Source organism: Conger conger, chromosome 2 (assembly GCF_963514075.1).
Source record: "Conger conger chromosome 2, fConCon1.1, whole genome shotgun sequence".
NCBI classification, from domain to species: Eukaryota; Metazoa; Chordata; class Actinopteri; order Anguilliformes; family Congridae; genus Conger; species Conger conger.
Window position 1 is genome coordinate 74,110,849 of NC_083761.1, and position 17,596 is coordinate 74,128,444.

The window sequence follows — 17,596 nt, forward strand, 5'->3', positions numbered from 1 at the left end:
GATCATATAGCCTGTTTTACAGTATCTGCATTAGACTGCAGAGAAACCAATATGCCGAGTTTCTTTCTGTCACATCCCTTACAGAAGTGCTATAGGGGAGGCCAGGGACGATTGTAACAGGTTTTGCTCCAACATGTATTACTCAATGAGTGTTTACACTGGAGCTCTCAAACTTTGATATAAGCTACCCAAATACAAGGAGTTCCAGACCCACATTATTACATTTACACAAGAACTTTAAAGTACATTATCTTCAATAAAACTAATAAAAAGTAAAACCTTTCCGCTGAAAGCGGAATGTGTCTAGAGTCTAGACAAAGGTGATCACATTACCCCTATCCTTGTTGTTCAATTTGATTTCGTGTAAATAAGCCTATTTTTGCAACAGTGTTGAAACTATTTTCGAAACCAAAAATAAAAGGAAAAAAAACGGTCGAGTCAGGAGGTTTAAAGAAAGTCCGGAAGTAGCATTTCAGCCAATGTCAGCTAACGCGTTGTCTATGAACACTCAGTTTTAACGAGTTCATCATTAAGACACATAGCATGGGGTTGTTGGTGAATTAAAAAAACAAAAAACAAAAAACAAGACAAGTGGAGGAACCGGAGAAGACGGTCACTTTTGGACATCGCCGTGTGGCATGGTTAGTATACCGTCTTGCGAGATTTCTTTGAACATAGTCTATTGCTGTCAACTGACTGTTTTAGAAATCACTGTCAAAATGCAACAATGGGTACGGTACTATTTAAAACTTGAGGCTATTATTATTATTATTATTATTATTATTATTATTATTATTATTATTATTTTACCAATTGGCTATATTTATGGCATTCTGCTACAGTAGGCTACGTAGTGTTGCCTTTGAATATCGCATGTATAGGCTATTCATCACTGTATTTAACTACACTATCGGGTCCGTCGACAAGTTAACAGTAACTTGACCGTAAACACAATTTGTAGGCTGCAGCCTAATTTTGGTGAAAATTTCTGATAGCTCTTCGCGGTTGTTGTTCACATTACAAATACATGTAACTTTTTCGACGGCATTTTTTCTTGTGCGCCGCTCGTCTGGTGATTCATTGAATAGGAATAAACAAAGGGGAAAGAAAATACACAGGGGACGCTCAACTCATCTTGTTATTTCCCTTTCCCGTCCATTGTCCTGCAGTACCGCCGAATTTTATGAAATATTTGAAATTGCGACTTTATAGGTCGATATACAGTTCAATACAAATTAAGTGTCTCACATGTCAGCTATATGTATGTCTACATTAATAGACATTCATATAATGCATTACATAAGCATAAACAGTGGTTTGATTGAGCTTCAATGTTTTTGCAATCAAGGAAACTGTAAAATTACAAATGTTTTTATCTATTTTGCAGTTTTTTTTTACAATCACTTCGACGCTAATCTCGCAAGCTTGTGCTAAATTTTCAAAACCTTAGACACAACACTCAAATTGGTAAGCACTTGTAACACAGCCTGCATTGTGCATTCATATCATTGAAGAAATCTTGCACTTCCAAACTCATTGGTTCAAAGTCCTAGTTTTTCATGAAATACTATAGGAATATTTGTTTAGATCGCCCACACAAAAGATACATATAGCTTCACTGTTTAGTTGTTTTTACAATACTTTACTACAGCAGGAAAAAATACTTGATACATGCTTGAAAATGGTTATTCTTGTGGTTATAAATAAAGGGAATAGTAGAAGTGGAATCATTGAACAAAATCAGAATACTGTAAAAAAGTTCAAAGTTTTTGTTTACAGTTGCAAACAAGCATTTTTTGATACAGAGTTTACTCATGTGGATGATTATGTGTGAATGATTTTTTCATTGCGTTTACAAAATATCAGGCTGAACCACCAAAATCTGTACACTTCTGAACCACCAGAATCTGCATCATCTGACCGCTCCATGTTGTTGCTATGTTGTTGTTGCAGGTGGATACACGTCCCTACCACTGCTCTGAGCGCCATGTCAAATCAATCATTAGTTATTTGAGCACCAAACTAGGGGGCCTGTGCTGTGACAAAGGATAGTGAGAAAACAGTTATAGTCATAGGGTGGTAAAAATTGATCCTGTTCCACAGTAATTGATGTCAATTGATTTATGTATCCTAAAACATTCATGATCTAAAAATGTTGGAATGTTGTTACAAGTATTCAATTTCCATAAAAGTATGCTTTAGGAGTAATGTTGCAGTTACTTACCATCTTGAGTAGTGGGATACATTTATAGTTAGATGCGTTGTAATGAATGAAAACACAGTATTTCCAAATGTAATGTATGTATTTCATTTTGAAATGGGAATACTTCGGTGTCATTGTGAAGAAATGATTTGGTTCAGGCTAAGACTTGCAGTTGCAGGTCGCTGCAGTTGCAGACCGGGGACCGGGGTTCGATTCCCAAAAGCCAAGTTTGGCCGGCTCACGTGGAGCGCCATAATTGGCTCGGCGCTCCAGAGGGAGGGTCTTGGCAGGGTTAGCTGATCGCCGCACAATAAGCGCCTCGGACACCTTGGAACCACGGACACGATTAGAGAGATAAGACGTCTTGAAGAAGGCGTGTCGCTCTTCCTCGCCCCGCCAGGGTGTTAGACACACCCGCCACGGTGTGTCTAATACTAATTCGAATTGAATTAGAGGGGGGTACAATTGGCTACGAAAAAGGGAAAAATCAGAAAAAAAACTAAAAAGTAAAAACTAAGCAGTAAGTATATTTTATTTATAAAAGCACGTTGAAAACATCAATAGTTGTACCAAAGTGCTGTGCAAAATACGAAAACATGAAAAACACCTGACTTATTTGGGGAAATTATAGCTAATGTACTGTTCCTGCTGTCACGCCCGGCTTTGCCATGCTGGGTCCGCCTCACTCTACCTGACTTCACATAATACATTTCGGAGTCTCTCCCTACCGGTCTGCAGGGGGAGCTGTGCTGGATAGCCATTGTGGCTAATTGACTAATGATTGGGGGGGAGTTTAATACCAGTTCCTCCATGGCTCTCTCTCATTCATTGCTACTGTGAGCTAGGTAGTCGTGACACTGCCTAAATTATTAATTTGACATCGTACAAGTGTCAAATTAATTAATAAAAAACATGTTGCAGTGAAAATATTTGTAAAAAAATTTGCAGCGTGTTTTGAGTACATAGTGCTGCAGTCATTATCAATAAAATGTCATCGTGTCAAAGCCCATTTCACACTGCATTCTGCTGTTTATTTACAATCCCAGGACTGTTTACGGTACAATACATTACACTTATTTCGCTGACGCTTTTATTCCAAAGTGACTTACAGTTGATTAGACTGTATATTAGACTTTATCCCCCCCTGAGGTTAAAGGCCTTGCTCAAGGGCCCCACAGCTGCATGGGTCATATTGTACCTTATGTACCTTTTAAGTCCTGCAGGCTTAAACAAACAATACACGGCAGGCAGAGAAGTGATCAAAGGTGTTGTCTTCCAGGCGGCGCGCCTGTCCTGCGGGCTTGGTCCCACAGAACATTCCAGGCCTCGGCTGGAGCTCTGTCCCCAGAGGGGTCGGGCTCCCACCTTGTCCCCAGACGGGATGCTGATCTTCTGGGCCCTTTCTGCCTCTCTTCTCCCCGCCCTGGTGCTGGCCTCTGGATCACAGCCCTGCCCTGCCGCGCACTGTGAGGATTCTCACCACGTACTGCCACTCAGATCCCCACCACACCAACCTCCCCACCCCGTCCTCATCTCTCTGTACAGTAAAGTGTATTCACTGTTAAAGGAAAACACAAACATTTTGGGAAATATTCAATTTCTCTGACTTACCCAGCCGTAGCGATTTAATTTTCATTTTTGTGCATTCACTGGCTCAATTTCCATGTGAGCAAAACGTGTTAGCTTAGCACAGGGGTCGGCAACCCTGGTCCCGGAGAGCCGCAGGGTGTGCTGGCTTTCGTGTCCACCTTAAAATAAGCAACCGATTCAGACCCTAGAAACCAGGTGAGGTGAGTTAACTGTGCAATCAACGGCTTTCATTGATCAATTAATGCCAAGTAACAACAAAAGCCAGCACACTCTGCGGCTCTCCAGGACCAGGGTTGCCGACCCCTGGCTTAGCACGAAGACTTGAAGCCTATCGGAGTCAAAGTGAAGAAATACACCTTATATTTGAAATACACTCGTGGGGAAAAAATTTAAACAAGAGACGTTTTTCAGAGAAGTTAGACGGTTGGAACTATAACCACTGAACACACTGAATTCATATCCTCTTCTGTCTCCTGCTGGTTGAGTCCAGTGAGGTAGTTTTTAAAGGTAGAACTACAAACGTCTCTCGTTTTTACCATTTTTTCCGGCATGTGTATTTCAAATACACAATACCTTGTGTAAATAAGACAGCTGTGGAGTTTCTGTAAAATGGATTTGGCTTCTGACTGATAGGCTTCAAGTCTTCATGCTAACACGTTTTGCTAACATGGAAATTGAGGCAGTGAATGCACAAAAATTTTAATTCGAACATCTCGTCTTATTCTGGGTAAGTCGGAAAAAAAGGTATATTTCCCAAAATGTTGGTGTTTTCCTTTGACTCAACTCTGACGAAGGCTATATTAGTCAGGGATCATATGTTCACAAGTTCAATCTACTCCAGGCAAGCAGTATAAAATGTACAGACTGGAGTGAAATGTACTCGAATGTAATTAAGTTCATTGTACTTAATTGATTTAATTAATTGAAGATCCCAAATAATGTGAAGAGAAGGTTCTTGCTCTTAACTGAACATTCTAATGCTGATTTAACAAAGGGTTAATGCTGATCATTTTTCCTGTGTAGATTCCTCTGCGCTGGAGTCCTTGGAGTGCTACAATGACTACAGTACCCACATTCGCTGCAGCTGGAGAGAGAGCAAGCTGAATCTCTCACAAGCCCCTCTGTCTCTCTTTCACCTGGGTGTGAATGACAGGTGGGGGGAAGATATAGTGTTTAGCGGATATAGTTGTGGAGTTTTGGAGGGGTTGAGTGGCAGTGTGTGTGTGTGTGTGTGTGTGTGTTACTCAGAGGCAAGAATAGAAACAATCGGCTCGTTTGGTTTATGGGTTTGAAAGGCGGGGGCAGTTAATGGAAGACAGGGTCTTAAGGGCTGAAAAGAAAAAGATGAGATGAAGAGGAGGGCAGAAGTAAAGAGTGGATTTGGGGGGAGGTGGGTGCTCATCAAGGCAGAACACTCAGATTAGACCTGAAAGCTCGACACTGAACCTTTTGTGTAAAATTTCATCCTCAGCGAGTCGCAGTGCAAGCCCATTGGCCCCACCGATTCGCCGCCTGCGGGCGGGCTGGAGGTCCGCCGTCAATGTCAATACAACACCACGGCCTTCTTCGTCCTAAATAAGGACAGCTACTTCTTCAAGACCCCTCACTCCCCTGGCCTCTCCAAAACACTCAACGTGTCCCAGCTCGGTCAGTGCCGGACGGCTCCGCGGAAATTTCCATTGTCCCGCTCCCTTACGTGCTTTCGCCCTGTGACTAATCCGGCCTTTGTTGGGAAGCATAAAGACGTGGCATTGGAGAGGGTTGATGTGATGTACGTGTCATTGAGACTGGCTCCTTGGCTAAAGTGCCCTTGCTGCTGTCATCAGCTCTCTGGGTTTTGCTCTTTGTGCAGCAGTGAGAGTGCGCCCCCCCAAGAGCCTGTCCCAAGGACTTACGAAGGGAGGGGGCAGGGAGTTACGCTGGAGGAGCTACTACCACCCCACCTCGCCCATCTACCCAACGCTCAACTACGAACTGGCCTACAGGAGGCTGGACCAGGACTGGGTGGTAAATATTATGATTGGTCTATCTATCTATCTATCTATCTATCTATCTATCGATCTATCGATCTCTATCTCTATCTATCTATCTATCTATCGATCTATCGATCTCTATCTCTCTCTATCTATCTATCTCTCTATCCATTTATCTATGCCTCCATCCTCAGGTCCAGAATTATTGGCATCCTTGATGAATATGCACAAAAACCCTGCAAATTACAGTTTTTTTTTTTCAATAACTTGGACACTCATTTCAGAACCTTGAGGTAATTTTTCTAAACCGTAGAGATAAAACTCAAAACGGATAATCAAAATGCATTTTCCAAAAAAGTTTTTTCAGTTTCTTGGATACAATATACACAAAATACAATATACATAAAATACAATATAAAAAAATTCTTGTTTGCTATTGTAAAAAAAGAAAGTGAAACAAACGCACAGTATATTATAATTATATATATTTTTTTTTTTCACAGTATTCAGATTTTTTTCAATGATTCCACTGTTTCCACTATTCCCTTTTTTTAGAACCAGAAAAAGACCATATTGAAACATGTATCAAGTATTTTGTCATGCTATAGTAAAGTATTGTAAAAACAACTAAACAGTGAATCTATAGGTATCTTTTGTTTGGCCGATCTAAACAAATGTTCCTGTAGTATTTCATGAAAAATTAGGAATTTGAACCAATGAGTTTGGAAGTGCAAGATTTCTTCAAAGATATGAATGCACAATGCATGTTTTGGACAGGCGAACAGGCTGTGTTACAAGTGCTTACCATTTTGAGTGTTGTGTCTACGGTTTTGAAAATTGGGCTCAAGCCTGCGAGATTAGGGTCAAAGTGATTGTATAAAACTGTAAATAGTGCCCCTGGACCACTGAAAAACATCCCAAAAACTTGAATGACCCACCTCCATTTCTGACGATAGGTTTTCACTATCTTCCCCACTGTCACAAGTGCACTTGTCACAAGGATTGTCACAAGTCCTCTTCTGGCAAGTTATGCGTTACATTTTTTATTATTGCTTACAGTGCTTGTGATTTTGTTCCTATTATTAGACTTGGGAACTACCATCTGTCTCTTTTCTCAAGCTGATGGATGACACGGGGTTTTAGCATGCTATTGTGATTACACCATGCAGGTACACTGCTGCCAATTTAACTTTGTTTGATTTTATTTGCCATACTTGTTGCCAATCATTTTGATACCTACGGTTTTCAGAAAAAAATGGGAATACTTAATGAATAAATAAAAAACATTTAAATAAAAGCATATAGGTTTCCCGTATGCTTGAACATAACACGCATATAGATCATTATCGGTATTAATTATTATATGCAGCCTTTTTTCTTCATTTTTATCATGGGTGCCAATAATTGTGGAGCTGACAGTATCCGTCTGTCGGTCGGTCTGTCTGTCTGTCTGTTTGTTTGTCTGTAATCTCTCGTCAGGTTTTGGAGGTCTCTCAGAACGAATCTTGGGTCATTGAATGGGACCGGTTGGTGCCTGGCTGTGTGTATGAGGCCAGGGTGAGGTGCAGAGGTGGACGGGGGCTGTGGAGTGACTGGAGCCCCCTGGTGACTTGGAGGACTGAAGAGGGTGAGCTCATTTCATGAACGTCAAATACAGGCAATACCGTGCCAATACCTGCTGTCTGTTATTCATTACCATTTCGTGGAATGGAGGGAATGGGAGACAGAAGGAGGAAGTTGGTGACACTTTAAGAGTTACACCCTGCGGCTGCTGTGTCACACCACATATATGGTTGAAATCACGTATCTAGTTCACGTTTCCTCATTTTTTCACTCGACACAGCCGTCATTTGAGGTCGCTTTGTGGTGGATGCCGACTTTTGGGTAATTCCACAGCAGTGTTTGTGTCCCTGCTGTGCAGCCTTGCTTTGATTCCTGTACCCCTTATCTTGGCAAATGAGTGCACATCCTCTTGTGACAGTGCCTCCCCCTCTGATGGAGTCCATCAATGGGTGCCTCCCGTTCCTTAGCTCATGACATTTACACGCTGATGTGCTTCCACATCAGTGACTGAATGGTCTTTGGTCCAAGACCATTAGAGCCTCTCCAGTGTGCTTTGTATTTTAGTCAGACCCTGCGTCTGGGGGGGTGGGGGTGGGGTGGGGGGCGGGGTCCAATGGTCTGTGAACTGGAATGATATAATAATATAATTTTGTTTCAGTGCCTAGAGCCTACAGTGTGTGTTTCAGTCTCAGTGCCTATAGCCTGCAGTGTGTGTTTCAGTCTCAGTGCCTATAGCCTGCAGTGTGTGTTTCAGTCTCAGTGCCTATAACCTGCAGTCTGTGTTTCAGTCTCAGTGCCTATAACCTGCAGTGTGTGTTTCAGTCTCAGTGCCTATAACCTGCAGTCTGTGTTTCAGTCTCAGTGCCTATAACCTGCAGTGTGTGTGTGTTTCAGTCTCAGTGCCAGGTCCCTATAACCTGCAGTGTGTGTTTGATGGAGTGGCAACGATGAACTGCAGTTGGGAGGTGAAGTCAGAGCTCGCCCAGTTTGTCACCTACAACCTCTTTTACCGCTCCCCTCCCACTGCACCGTAAGTCTAACTGTCAGTGTGTGTGTGTGTGTGGGCTTGTGTGCATGTGTGCATTGTTTGAAGTATACTGGAGGTTTCTGGTATAAAAGAGTACAGCAGGGGAGATTTTATTGAGGTTTTTAAATTAATTATTTAATAAGGGACTAGCAACGTTAACTACTGGAGATTCTTCAGGTTGAGTTTTGTTAGCAGGTTAACAAGGGGTTATAATTGGAAATCACGGCAACACTTTACTTAAACCCCGTGCCATGAGGCTGACATAACACTGTCATACACATGACATAGCATATGGCACAAGATGGCATAAGAGGTTATGTCTGGCAGAAATGCTGGAGGTTTTCAAGACCAAGCTTGATACAATACTAAATACTATCTAGTTTTTATGTAAACTAAGCAGTGGGTAGACCATAGTGGCAAGAAATGGTGAGTGTCGCTGGGCTGAATGGCCTGTTTTCAGCATTATATTATGTTATGTTAGCTATGTAAAATATCAAATATTTTATTATTTAGTGTGTCCGTCCACCCAACCATTACAGCTGTCTCTCTCCCTCTCTCTCCCGCTCCGTCTCTCTCTCAGGGCTATAAGGTGCTGTTTCGACACTCCTGTCAGGGTAGATACCAGTGTCTTGGTGCAAAACTGTAATTTCTCCATCTCGCAGCAAGAGCAGGTGGTGGTTGAGCTCGTTCCCTCTCGCAACACCAGACAGATCCAGTCGTCTAAACACAGTGAGTGCTGCACTTTCCTCATCCGTCATTCACCCTCTCCCTCCCTCCCTCCCTCCTGCCCTCGCCCCGGGGCTGTGTTCGCTTGTGGTCCTGTAGGGAGATGGTCACGGCTCTTTACTGGCTCATTTCAGGTGCAGTATTGCATTTATTTCCCCTGAAGGCAAGAAATAGTGGAACGGAAGACATTATCTGCATTTTGAAGAGCAGTATGCAAGAGATGCTATAGCTGTAGGGTGTTAGTCTTGCGAGCAGCATCCACTTCTCCACCCTGCATGAAGATTTAGCGACGTATCAGTGCTGCCACCTAGTGTCCAGCTGTGTTAGTGTTAGTATGGCTAAAGGAAGAACTGTGTGGTCAGGGGAGAGGACTTTCTGAAGTGTCACCTTTTTTCTCGATTTCAACCAGTCCGCCCAACCCCCCCGGGCAATATTAAAGTCCAGGAGAAGGAGGGAAACTGGGTGCTGAGCTGGACCGCCCAAAAATCCTCCACAGTTCCAATCTCCTTCGAGGTTCAGTACTGGAGGTCACAGTCACCGGTGAGTGATCTGTCTGCCCCTCCTACCTTTTGGACTAAATTCAGAACTAAATGTCAGTCTGTCAGGTTAAAGTTTATTCCTCAGTCCAACCAATCACTGCCCACTTTCCTCAGATTTACTCTGCCTCACACAAGCCCCTAAGTAATAATAACCCTCATTATTATTATTATTATTATTATTATTATTTATGGCAAATATATGTTATACTCCAACCCTAACAAAGCTCACCTCATTGGGCAGCCCTACTCTAGCTGTTGAATGAGGTGAGCTTTGTTAGGGTTGTGGTGAAAACCTTCAGGATGGTAGATCTCCAGGAACAGGGTTGGGCAGCCCTGCTCTAGCTGATGAATGAGGTGAGCTTTGTTAGGGTTGTGGTGAAAACCGGCATGACAGCTCTGAAAAAGAGTGAGAGATGGAGAGATAAAACACTTTTCCTCTCCATATTACTTATGAAATTCTTTATTCCCCCCCCCCAATACAGGAGGAGAAGATCAATATTTCTGAAAGTGGTTTGTCGCACCTCATCCGTGAATCTTCTCTGCTCCCATTCACGAGATACACAGCCCAGGTGTGTTCCGTGATCACCCCCAACAGGAGCACGTATGATGGACTCCCCTCCGACTGGACAGAGCACGTGCACTGGACCACCCCACCAGGTGACGTCCCGCCCCCAGTCTGCTTGGTCTGTCTGGGTTTTTACGGTGAAAAGTCAGAAGAGAACTCTCGTCCTGCATGGCCACAGGGGTTTGTTCTCACCGTAAAAGTCCAAAAGTCCAACCAAAGGAACCAGGGGCCTGTTCCACAAAGCAGGATTACTGAGTTCTCTGGATAACTGCCTAACCCTAACCCGGGCCCCTCCCAAATCTGGAGCATGGACTAAAGTAAAAAGAGCTGTTCTGGGTCATCCAGCTGACTTAGTGATCTTGCTTTGGGAAACGGCCCAGATCTGAGTCCGCGGCATCTGCAGGTGAGCACAAGTAATGCTCTCGTGTCCAGGCTCCTATCAGTCACAATATTCTGTGTGTGTGTGTGTGTGTGTGTGTGTGTGTGTCATTGTGTAGCATTGTGTAGCAGTGGAATGTGGCATATGCTAATGTGTGCTTGTCTGTCTGACAGCTCGCTGGTCCCTCGTCAATATCCTGGTCCCTGTCATATCGGTGTGTGTGGCAGTCCTCTTCCTGTGGTTCGCCATTCCTGCATGTCGAAGGTACCCGGCCCACCACGGCTAACATATGTTCCCGTTACCTTTGCAGTCATTTACTCACAGTGGGGTAATTGTGACTGTGTGATTACCCACACGTTAGCCCTCACTGAGAGTGGGGTAATTGTGACGATTAGCCACACGTTAATTAGCCACACGTTAGCCTTCACTGAGAGCAGGGTGATTGTGACGATTAGCCAAACGTTAATTAGCCACACGTTAGCCTTCACTGAGAGCAGGGTGATTGTGACGATTAGCCACAAATTAGCTTTTATCTCACCTCTCAGGCGGGTGAACATGTGGAAGATGTCCATTCCTTCCCCTTTCAAGAGTAAGGTGCTGGAGGAGTTCAGGAAGGTGTGTTTTGCTTCTCTGCTGCTGCTCCACCTCGCTATCCAAATAATTTTTAACTTCTCTCCTCCCCCCTCCATGTTTATTTATTCTGCCCTCATCCATTCTTCTACTCCCTGTCTTTTCTGAACATGAGACTGCCAATGACAGAATATAATTCAACACTGTATTTCCACTGGAAATTACCATTGGGAATGGACTGCAAAACATTCGCAACAATTAAAATAATCATGAAAACCCTGTATAGTGTTTGTGGGCATGTCTTGTTATGTGTGTGGATCTCTTTGCAGAAGTCTACGAATGACAGCTCCGCCTATGAGAATGAGGTTGAGAGAGCTCCTGTCAGTGAGACTGAAGTGCTGGACATGGTCCAGGCAGTTCAGTACTTTCCACCGTAAGCTTCACATGTGATTAGCCACATGTTGGCCTGCACTAACAGTTGGGTGACTGTGATGATTAGCCACATGTTAACCTTCACTGAGAGCAGGGTGATTATGAGAACTATCACTGAGAGTGGGGTAATTGTGATGTTTACCCACACGTTAGCCTTCACTGAGAGTGGGGTGATTGTGATGATTACCCACACGTTAGCCTTCACTGAGAGTGGGGTGATTGTGACAATTAGCCACACGTTAATTAGCCACACGTTAGCCTTCACTGAGAGCAGGGTGATTGTGACGATTAGCCACACGTTAATTAGCCACACGGTAGCCTTCACTGAGAGCAGGGTGATTGTGACGATTAGCCACACGTTAATTAGCCACACGGTAGCCTTCACTGAGAGCGGGGTGATTGTGACGATTACCAACACGTTAATTAGCCACACGGTAGCCTTCACTGAGAGCGGGGTCATTGTGACGATTAGTCACACGTTAATTAGCCACACGGTAGCCTTCACTGAGAGCAGGGTGATTGTGACGATTAGCCACACGTTAATTAGCCACACGGTAGCCTTCACTGAGAGCAGGGTGATTGTGATGATTAGCCACACGTTAATTAGCCACACGTTAGCCTTCACTGAGAGCAGGGTGATTGTGACGATTAGCCACACGTTAATTAGCCACATGTTAGCCTTCACTGAGAGCAGGGTGATTGTGATGATTACCCACACGTTAGCCTTCACTGAGAGCGGGCTAATTGTGACGATTAGCCACACGTTAATTAGCCACACATTAGCCTTCACTGAGAGCAGGGTGATTGTGACGATTAGCCACACGTTAATTAGCCACATGTTAGCCTTCACTGAGAGCAGGGTGATTGTGATGATTACCCACACGTTAGCCTTCACTGAGAGCGGGCTAATTGTGACGATTAGCCACACGTTAATTAGCCACACGTTAGCCTTCACTGAGAGCAGGGTGATTGTGACGATTAGCCACACGTTAATTAGCCACATGTTAGCCTTCACTGAGAGCAGGGTGATTGTGATGATTACCCACACGTTAGCCTTCACTGAGAGCGGGCTAATTGTGACGATTAGCCACACGTTAATTAGCCACACGGTAGCCTTCACTGAGAGCGGAGTGATTGTGACGATTAGCCACAAATTAGCTTTTATCTCACCTCTCAGGCGGGTGAACATGTGGAAGATGTCCATTCCTTCCCCTTTCAAGAGTACGGTGCTGGAGGAGTTCAGGAAGGTGCGTTTTGCTTCTCTGCTGCTGCTCCACCTCGCTATCCAAATAATTTTTAACTTCTCTCCTCCCCCTCCATGTTTATTTATTCTGCCCTCATCCATTCTTCTACTCCCTGTCTTTTCTGAACATGAGACTGCCAATGACAGAATATAATTCAACACTGTATTTCCACTGGAAATTACCATTGGAAATGGACTGCAAAACATTCGCAACAATTAAAATAATCATGAAAACCCTGTATAGTGTTTGTGGGCATGTCTTGTTATGTGTGTGGATCTCTTTGCAGAAGTCTACGAATGACAGCTCCGCCTATGAGAATGAGGTTGGGAGAGCTCCTGTCAGTGAGACTGAAGTGCTGGACATGGTCCAGGCAGTTCAGTACTTTCCACCGTAAGCTTCACATGTGATTAGCCACATGTTGGCCTGCACTAACAGCTGGGTGACTGTGATGATTAGCCACATGTTAACCTTCACTGAGAGCAGGGTGATTATGAGAACTATCACTGAGAGTGGGGTAATTGTGATGTTTACCCACACGTTAGCCTTCACTGAGAGTGGGGTGATTGTGATGATTACCCACACGTTAGCCTTCACTGAGAGTGGGGTGATTGTGATGATTAGCCACACGTTAGCCTTCAATGAGAGCGGGGTAATTGTGACAATTAGCCACACGTTAATTAGCCACACGTTAGCCTTCACTGAGAGCAGGGTGATTGTGATGATTACCCACACGTTAGCCTTCAATGAGAGCGGGCTAATTGTGACGATTAGCCACACATTAATTAGCCACACGGTAGCCTTCACTGAGAGCAGGGTGATTGTGACGATTAGCCACACGTTAATTAGCCACACGGTAGCCTTCACTGAGAGCGGGGTGATTGTGACGATTAGCCACACGTTAATTAGCCACACGGTAGCCTTCACTGAGAGCAGGGTCATTGTGACGATTAGTCACACGTTAATTAGCCACACGGTAGCCTTCACTGAGAGCAGGGTGATTGTGACGATTAGCCACACGTTAATTAGCCACACGGTAGCCTTCACTGAGAGCAGGGTGATTGTGATGATTAGCCACACGTTAATTAGCGACACGTTAGCCTTCACTGAGAGCAGGGTGATTGTGACGATTAGCCACACGTTAATTAGCCACATGTTAGCCTTCACTGAGAGCAGGGTGATTGTGATGATTACCCACACGTTAGCCTTCACTGAGAGCGGGCTAATTGTGACGATTAGCCACACGTTAATTAGCCACACGTTAGCCTTCACTGAGAGCAGGGTGATTGTGACGATTAGCCACACGTTAATTAGCCACATGTTAGCCTTCACTGAGAGCAGGGTGATTGTGACGATTAGCCACACGTTAATTAGCCACATGTTAGCCTTCACTGAGAGCAGGGTGATTGTGATGATTACCCACACGTTAGCCTTCACTGAGAGCGGGCTAATTGTGACGATTAGCCACACGTTAATTAGCCACACGGTAGCCTTCACTGAGAGCGGGGTGATTGTGACGATTAGCCACACGTTAATTAGCCACACGTTAGCCTTCACTGAGAGCAGGGTGATTGTGACGATTAGCCACAAATGAGCTTTTATCTCACCTCTCAGGGGGGTGAGCATGTGGAAGATGTCCAGTCTTTCCCCTTTCAAGAGTAAGGTGCTGGAGGAGTTCAGGAAGGTGAGTTTTGCTTCTCTGCTGCTGCTCCACCTCGCTATCCAAATCATTTTTAACTTCTCTCCTTCCCCCTCCATGTTTATTTCTTCTGCCCTCATCCTTTCTTCTACTCCCTGTCTTTTCTGAACATGAGACTATATGAGACTGCCAATGACAGAATATAATTCAACACTGTATTTCCACTGGAAATTACCATTGGGAATGGACTGCAAAACATTCACAACAATTAAAATAATCATGAAAACCCTGTATAGTGTTTGTGGGCATGTCTTGTTATGTGTGTGGCTCTCTTTGCAGAAGTCTACGAATGACAGCTCCGCCTATGAGAATGAGGTTGAGAGAGCTCCTGTCAGTGAGACTGAAGTGCTGGACATGGTCCAGGAAGTTCAGTACTTTCCACAGTAAGCTTCTGAGTTCATATATACTCTGTTTGTACTGTTGGCCTGTGTGGATGAAGCTTGACTAAAAGTCTAATCTTCGATATGCTTTATGTGATATTCCGTTTTATTCCGCTTAGCAGGCATACATCCTGAAAAGAAACATAGGAAAATCAAATCTAGAATTTGGTTAACAATGGAGAAGTCCTGTCCACTTGAATGTCTCCCACTATTATTTTCACTCCCTAAAGGATGGTTGGACACTAGCGCTCAAAGAAGATGAAGTTAGTGAGCAACTCAAAGATGTGCAGTTGAGCTTGCCCATGGTTTTCAGAAACTCTGTTTTCCCCCGTTTGGCTGCTCGGTTAAAGACCACCGTTCACAGTTAAGACACAATCGTGTACATTTTACATTTTAGTCATTTGGCAGACGCTTTTAATCCAAAGCGACTTACAAGTGCAGTATGCTTCATCTCAAAACAACCAATGAATTCACTGACTGATGTAAAAATCAGTTATTTTGTGGGCATTTAACAGATCAACTTTTGTTTAAAACAATGAACAGTGACAAATGTGATTTACGGTGAGAAGGAGAGGAGGTACAGTGCATTCTGGGATTTGTAGGAGGTTTAAGAACCGAGAGGTCTTTCTTAACAGTTCTTAAGGTGTCAGTCTACGATGTCCTCAGTTTGAGTGGTTTTAGCGGCCACCCGTGGTGACTGGCAGTCATAACAGGTCTATTCTGCACTTCACTTAGTTCACATAGTTCCCGGTGACATGCAGCTTTCTCATACCTTTTCTTTCTTCGGTTTCCTTTTTTAAGTCACTGTACTTTCATCCATTGTCGTACAGTTACGGCAAACTACGTCAACTTTGGTCAAACTCCTCCCTCCCGTGGATGCGTTTCCGTGGTTTCCATGCATATATTTGCATACAGGGCGGGAGTGGAGCGTCTGCCACCAACTTCAGATTTTTATATCTAGGAATGAAATTCAAGAATGTAAATGTCCACATTGGTCATTGTGGGAATATGGTATTTGTTCATATGAAATTTTTTTTGATTTCCACTCTAATAACTAAAACAGAGGGAGCTTTTTAATCTGGATGCATGCTGTCATACAGTATGTTGTGATGTATTATGATTTGTGGGTTCAAACAGAAAATGTCTGCATACTCCACCCTTTTACCACAGTAACCCCAGTAAAACTCACTTCTGTGAGTGAGTGAGAATCAGAAAGTTCATGGTACTTCTAGTAATCAATTCATTAAAATGTAAAAGTAAATAATACAGACAAATTAATAATTACTACCTGTATAATGGCCGGGTGTTTTTACTCGATGTATTTCAGGTTCAGTGCATCAGAAGACCCCAGGCACCGACTATTGCTGACTGCCTCCCAGGAAGTTGGACCGTACCAACAGGTTCCCGAGCGGGGCTCAGGAGTAGCCGCTAATGCTAGCTTGAGTGGCCCTAGCCTTTCACACTCTGCTGCTTTGGGGCCCCAGAATGCGGGTGCTGTCAGTGGACCCTGCATGCCGGATACCGCCTCCCTCTCGTCTTTGCCCACTAACCAGGAAATGGCTCTCGAGTACGTGGAGGTACCTCCCCCTGAAGGCACATTGCTCCGGGACGTATCCTCGATGTGGTGGAAGGGGGGAATGGAGGTACAGGACATTGTTCATGAGTGTCCTCTGTTGGGACCTGCTGACTCAGAGACAGAGCTGCGTTCAGCCCCCGAGTCACTGGATCTGGACCCTTACGCATATATACCCATCCCCTTTAAGATTCACTCCATGGTTATCCAGCAAAGTCCCGACTGCTGCCCACTACCAGATGTAGGGACGGACGATAGGGGCACTGCGACCACCACTGAGCCCCCTGCATGGTGCTGTCCTGGGGGTCTGGGAGAGAATGGAGAGGGCTGGATGGAGTACATGAAAGAGGATTACACCTATGCGAACCTCTCTCAGGTGTAACTTGGATGGAACTTCCTGTGCTATGGCACACAGAGAGCTGTCAGTCACCTCCTCGCCTGAAGAGGGCAGTACAGAACAGTGTGGGTGAACCATCCTGGCTAGTCAATTGATTTATGGGACTAAAATGGTTGTTTACTTCCTGAGGAATATACTTCCGTATGTGCTCAGCAAAACCACTAAGTTTCTTTAAATTACGTGATGATGACAGACATAAATTTGTGATTATTTGTTATATTTTAAGCCATTTTGGCCAGGACTCCCTTATAAAAAATATGTAAATCTCAATGGGACTACTTTGTGGTAAAATAAAGGTAAAATAAAAATAAAATAAAAAGAAGCACCCAGTAACAAACATACATTTTATACTTGAACAGATTTTACAAAAAGAAATGAAAAATTGATAAGTATGACTGTCATAGTTTCTGTTTTTTTCTTTCACAAAATGCTATCGCTAATATATATATATATATTTTTTTTTTCTGATTTTTTTCCTTTTTTTCTCCAAATTTGGTAGCCAATTGTACCCCGTCTAATTCAATTAGAGCTAGTATTAGATACACCGCCCACCCCCCGTCCCTCGGCGGCCCTACAAGAGCGACACACCTTCTTCAAGCCGTCTCGCCACATGCTGGTAACCGTGATTCCGAGGCGCCCGAGGTGCTTTTTGTGCGGCGATCTACTAACCCTGCCAAGTCCCTCCCCCTGGAGCAGCGAGCCAATTATGCTGCTCCACATGAGCCGGCCAAACTTATAT

At 44.0% G+C, this 17,596-nt stretch overlaps 1 protein-coding gene across 1 annotated transcript; it reads left to right on the forward strand.

Moving 5' to 3' along the window:
* Nucleotides 1-487: 487 nt before the first annotated feature.
* LOC133122991 (cytokine receptor common subunit beta-like) lies at nt 488-17,152 on the forward strand. Its single transcript, XM_061233323.1, has 16 exons — nt 488-641; nt 3,483-3,669; nt 4,817-4,946; nt 5,265-5,440; nt 5,646-5,800; nt 7,246-7,393; nt 8,224-8,359; nt 8,937-9,085; nt 9,492-9,622; nt 10,104-10,278; nt 10,739-10,829; nt 11,111-11,180; nt 11,465-11,568; nt 14,423-14,492; nt 14,787-14,890; nt 16,215-17,152. Exons 1-16 carry the CDS (start codon nt 639-641, stop codon nt 16,840-16,842), a joined length of 2,457 nt encoding a protein of 818 aa, XP_061089307.1. The 5' UTR covers nt 488-638; the 3' UTR covers nt 16,843-17,152.
* Nucleotides 17,153-17,596: the final 444 nt, after the last annotated feature.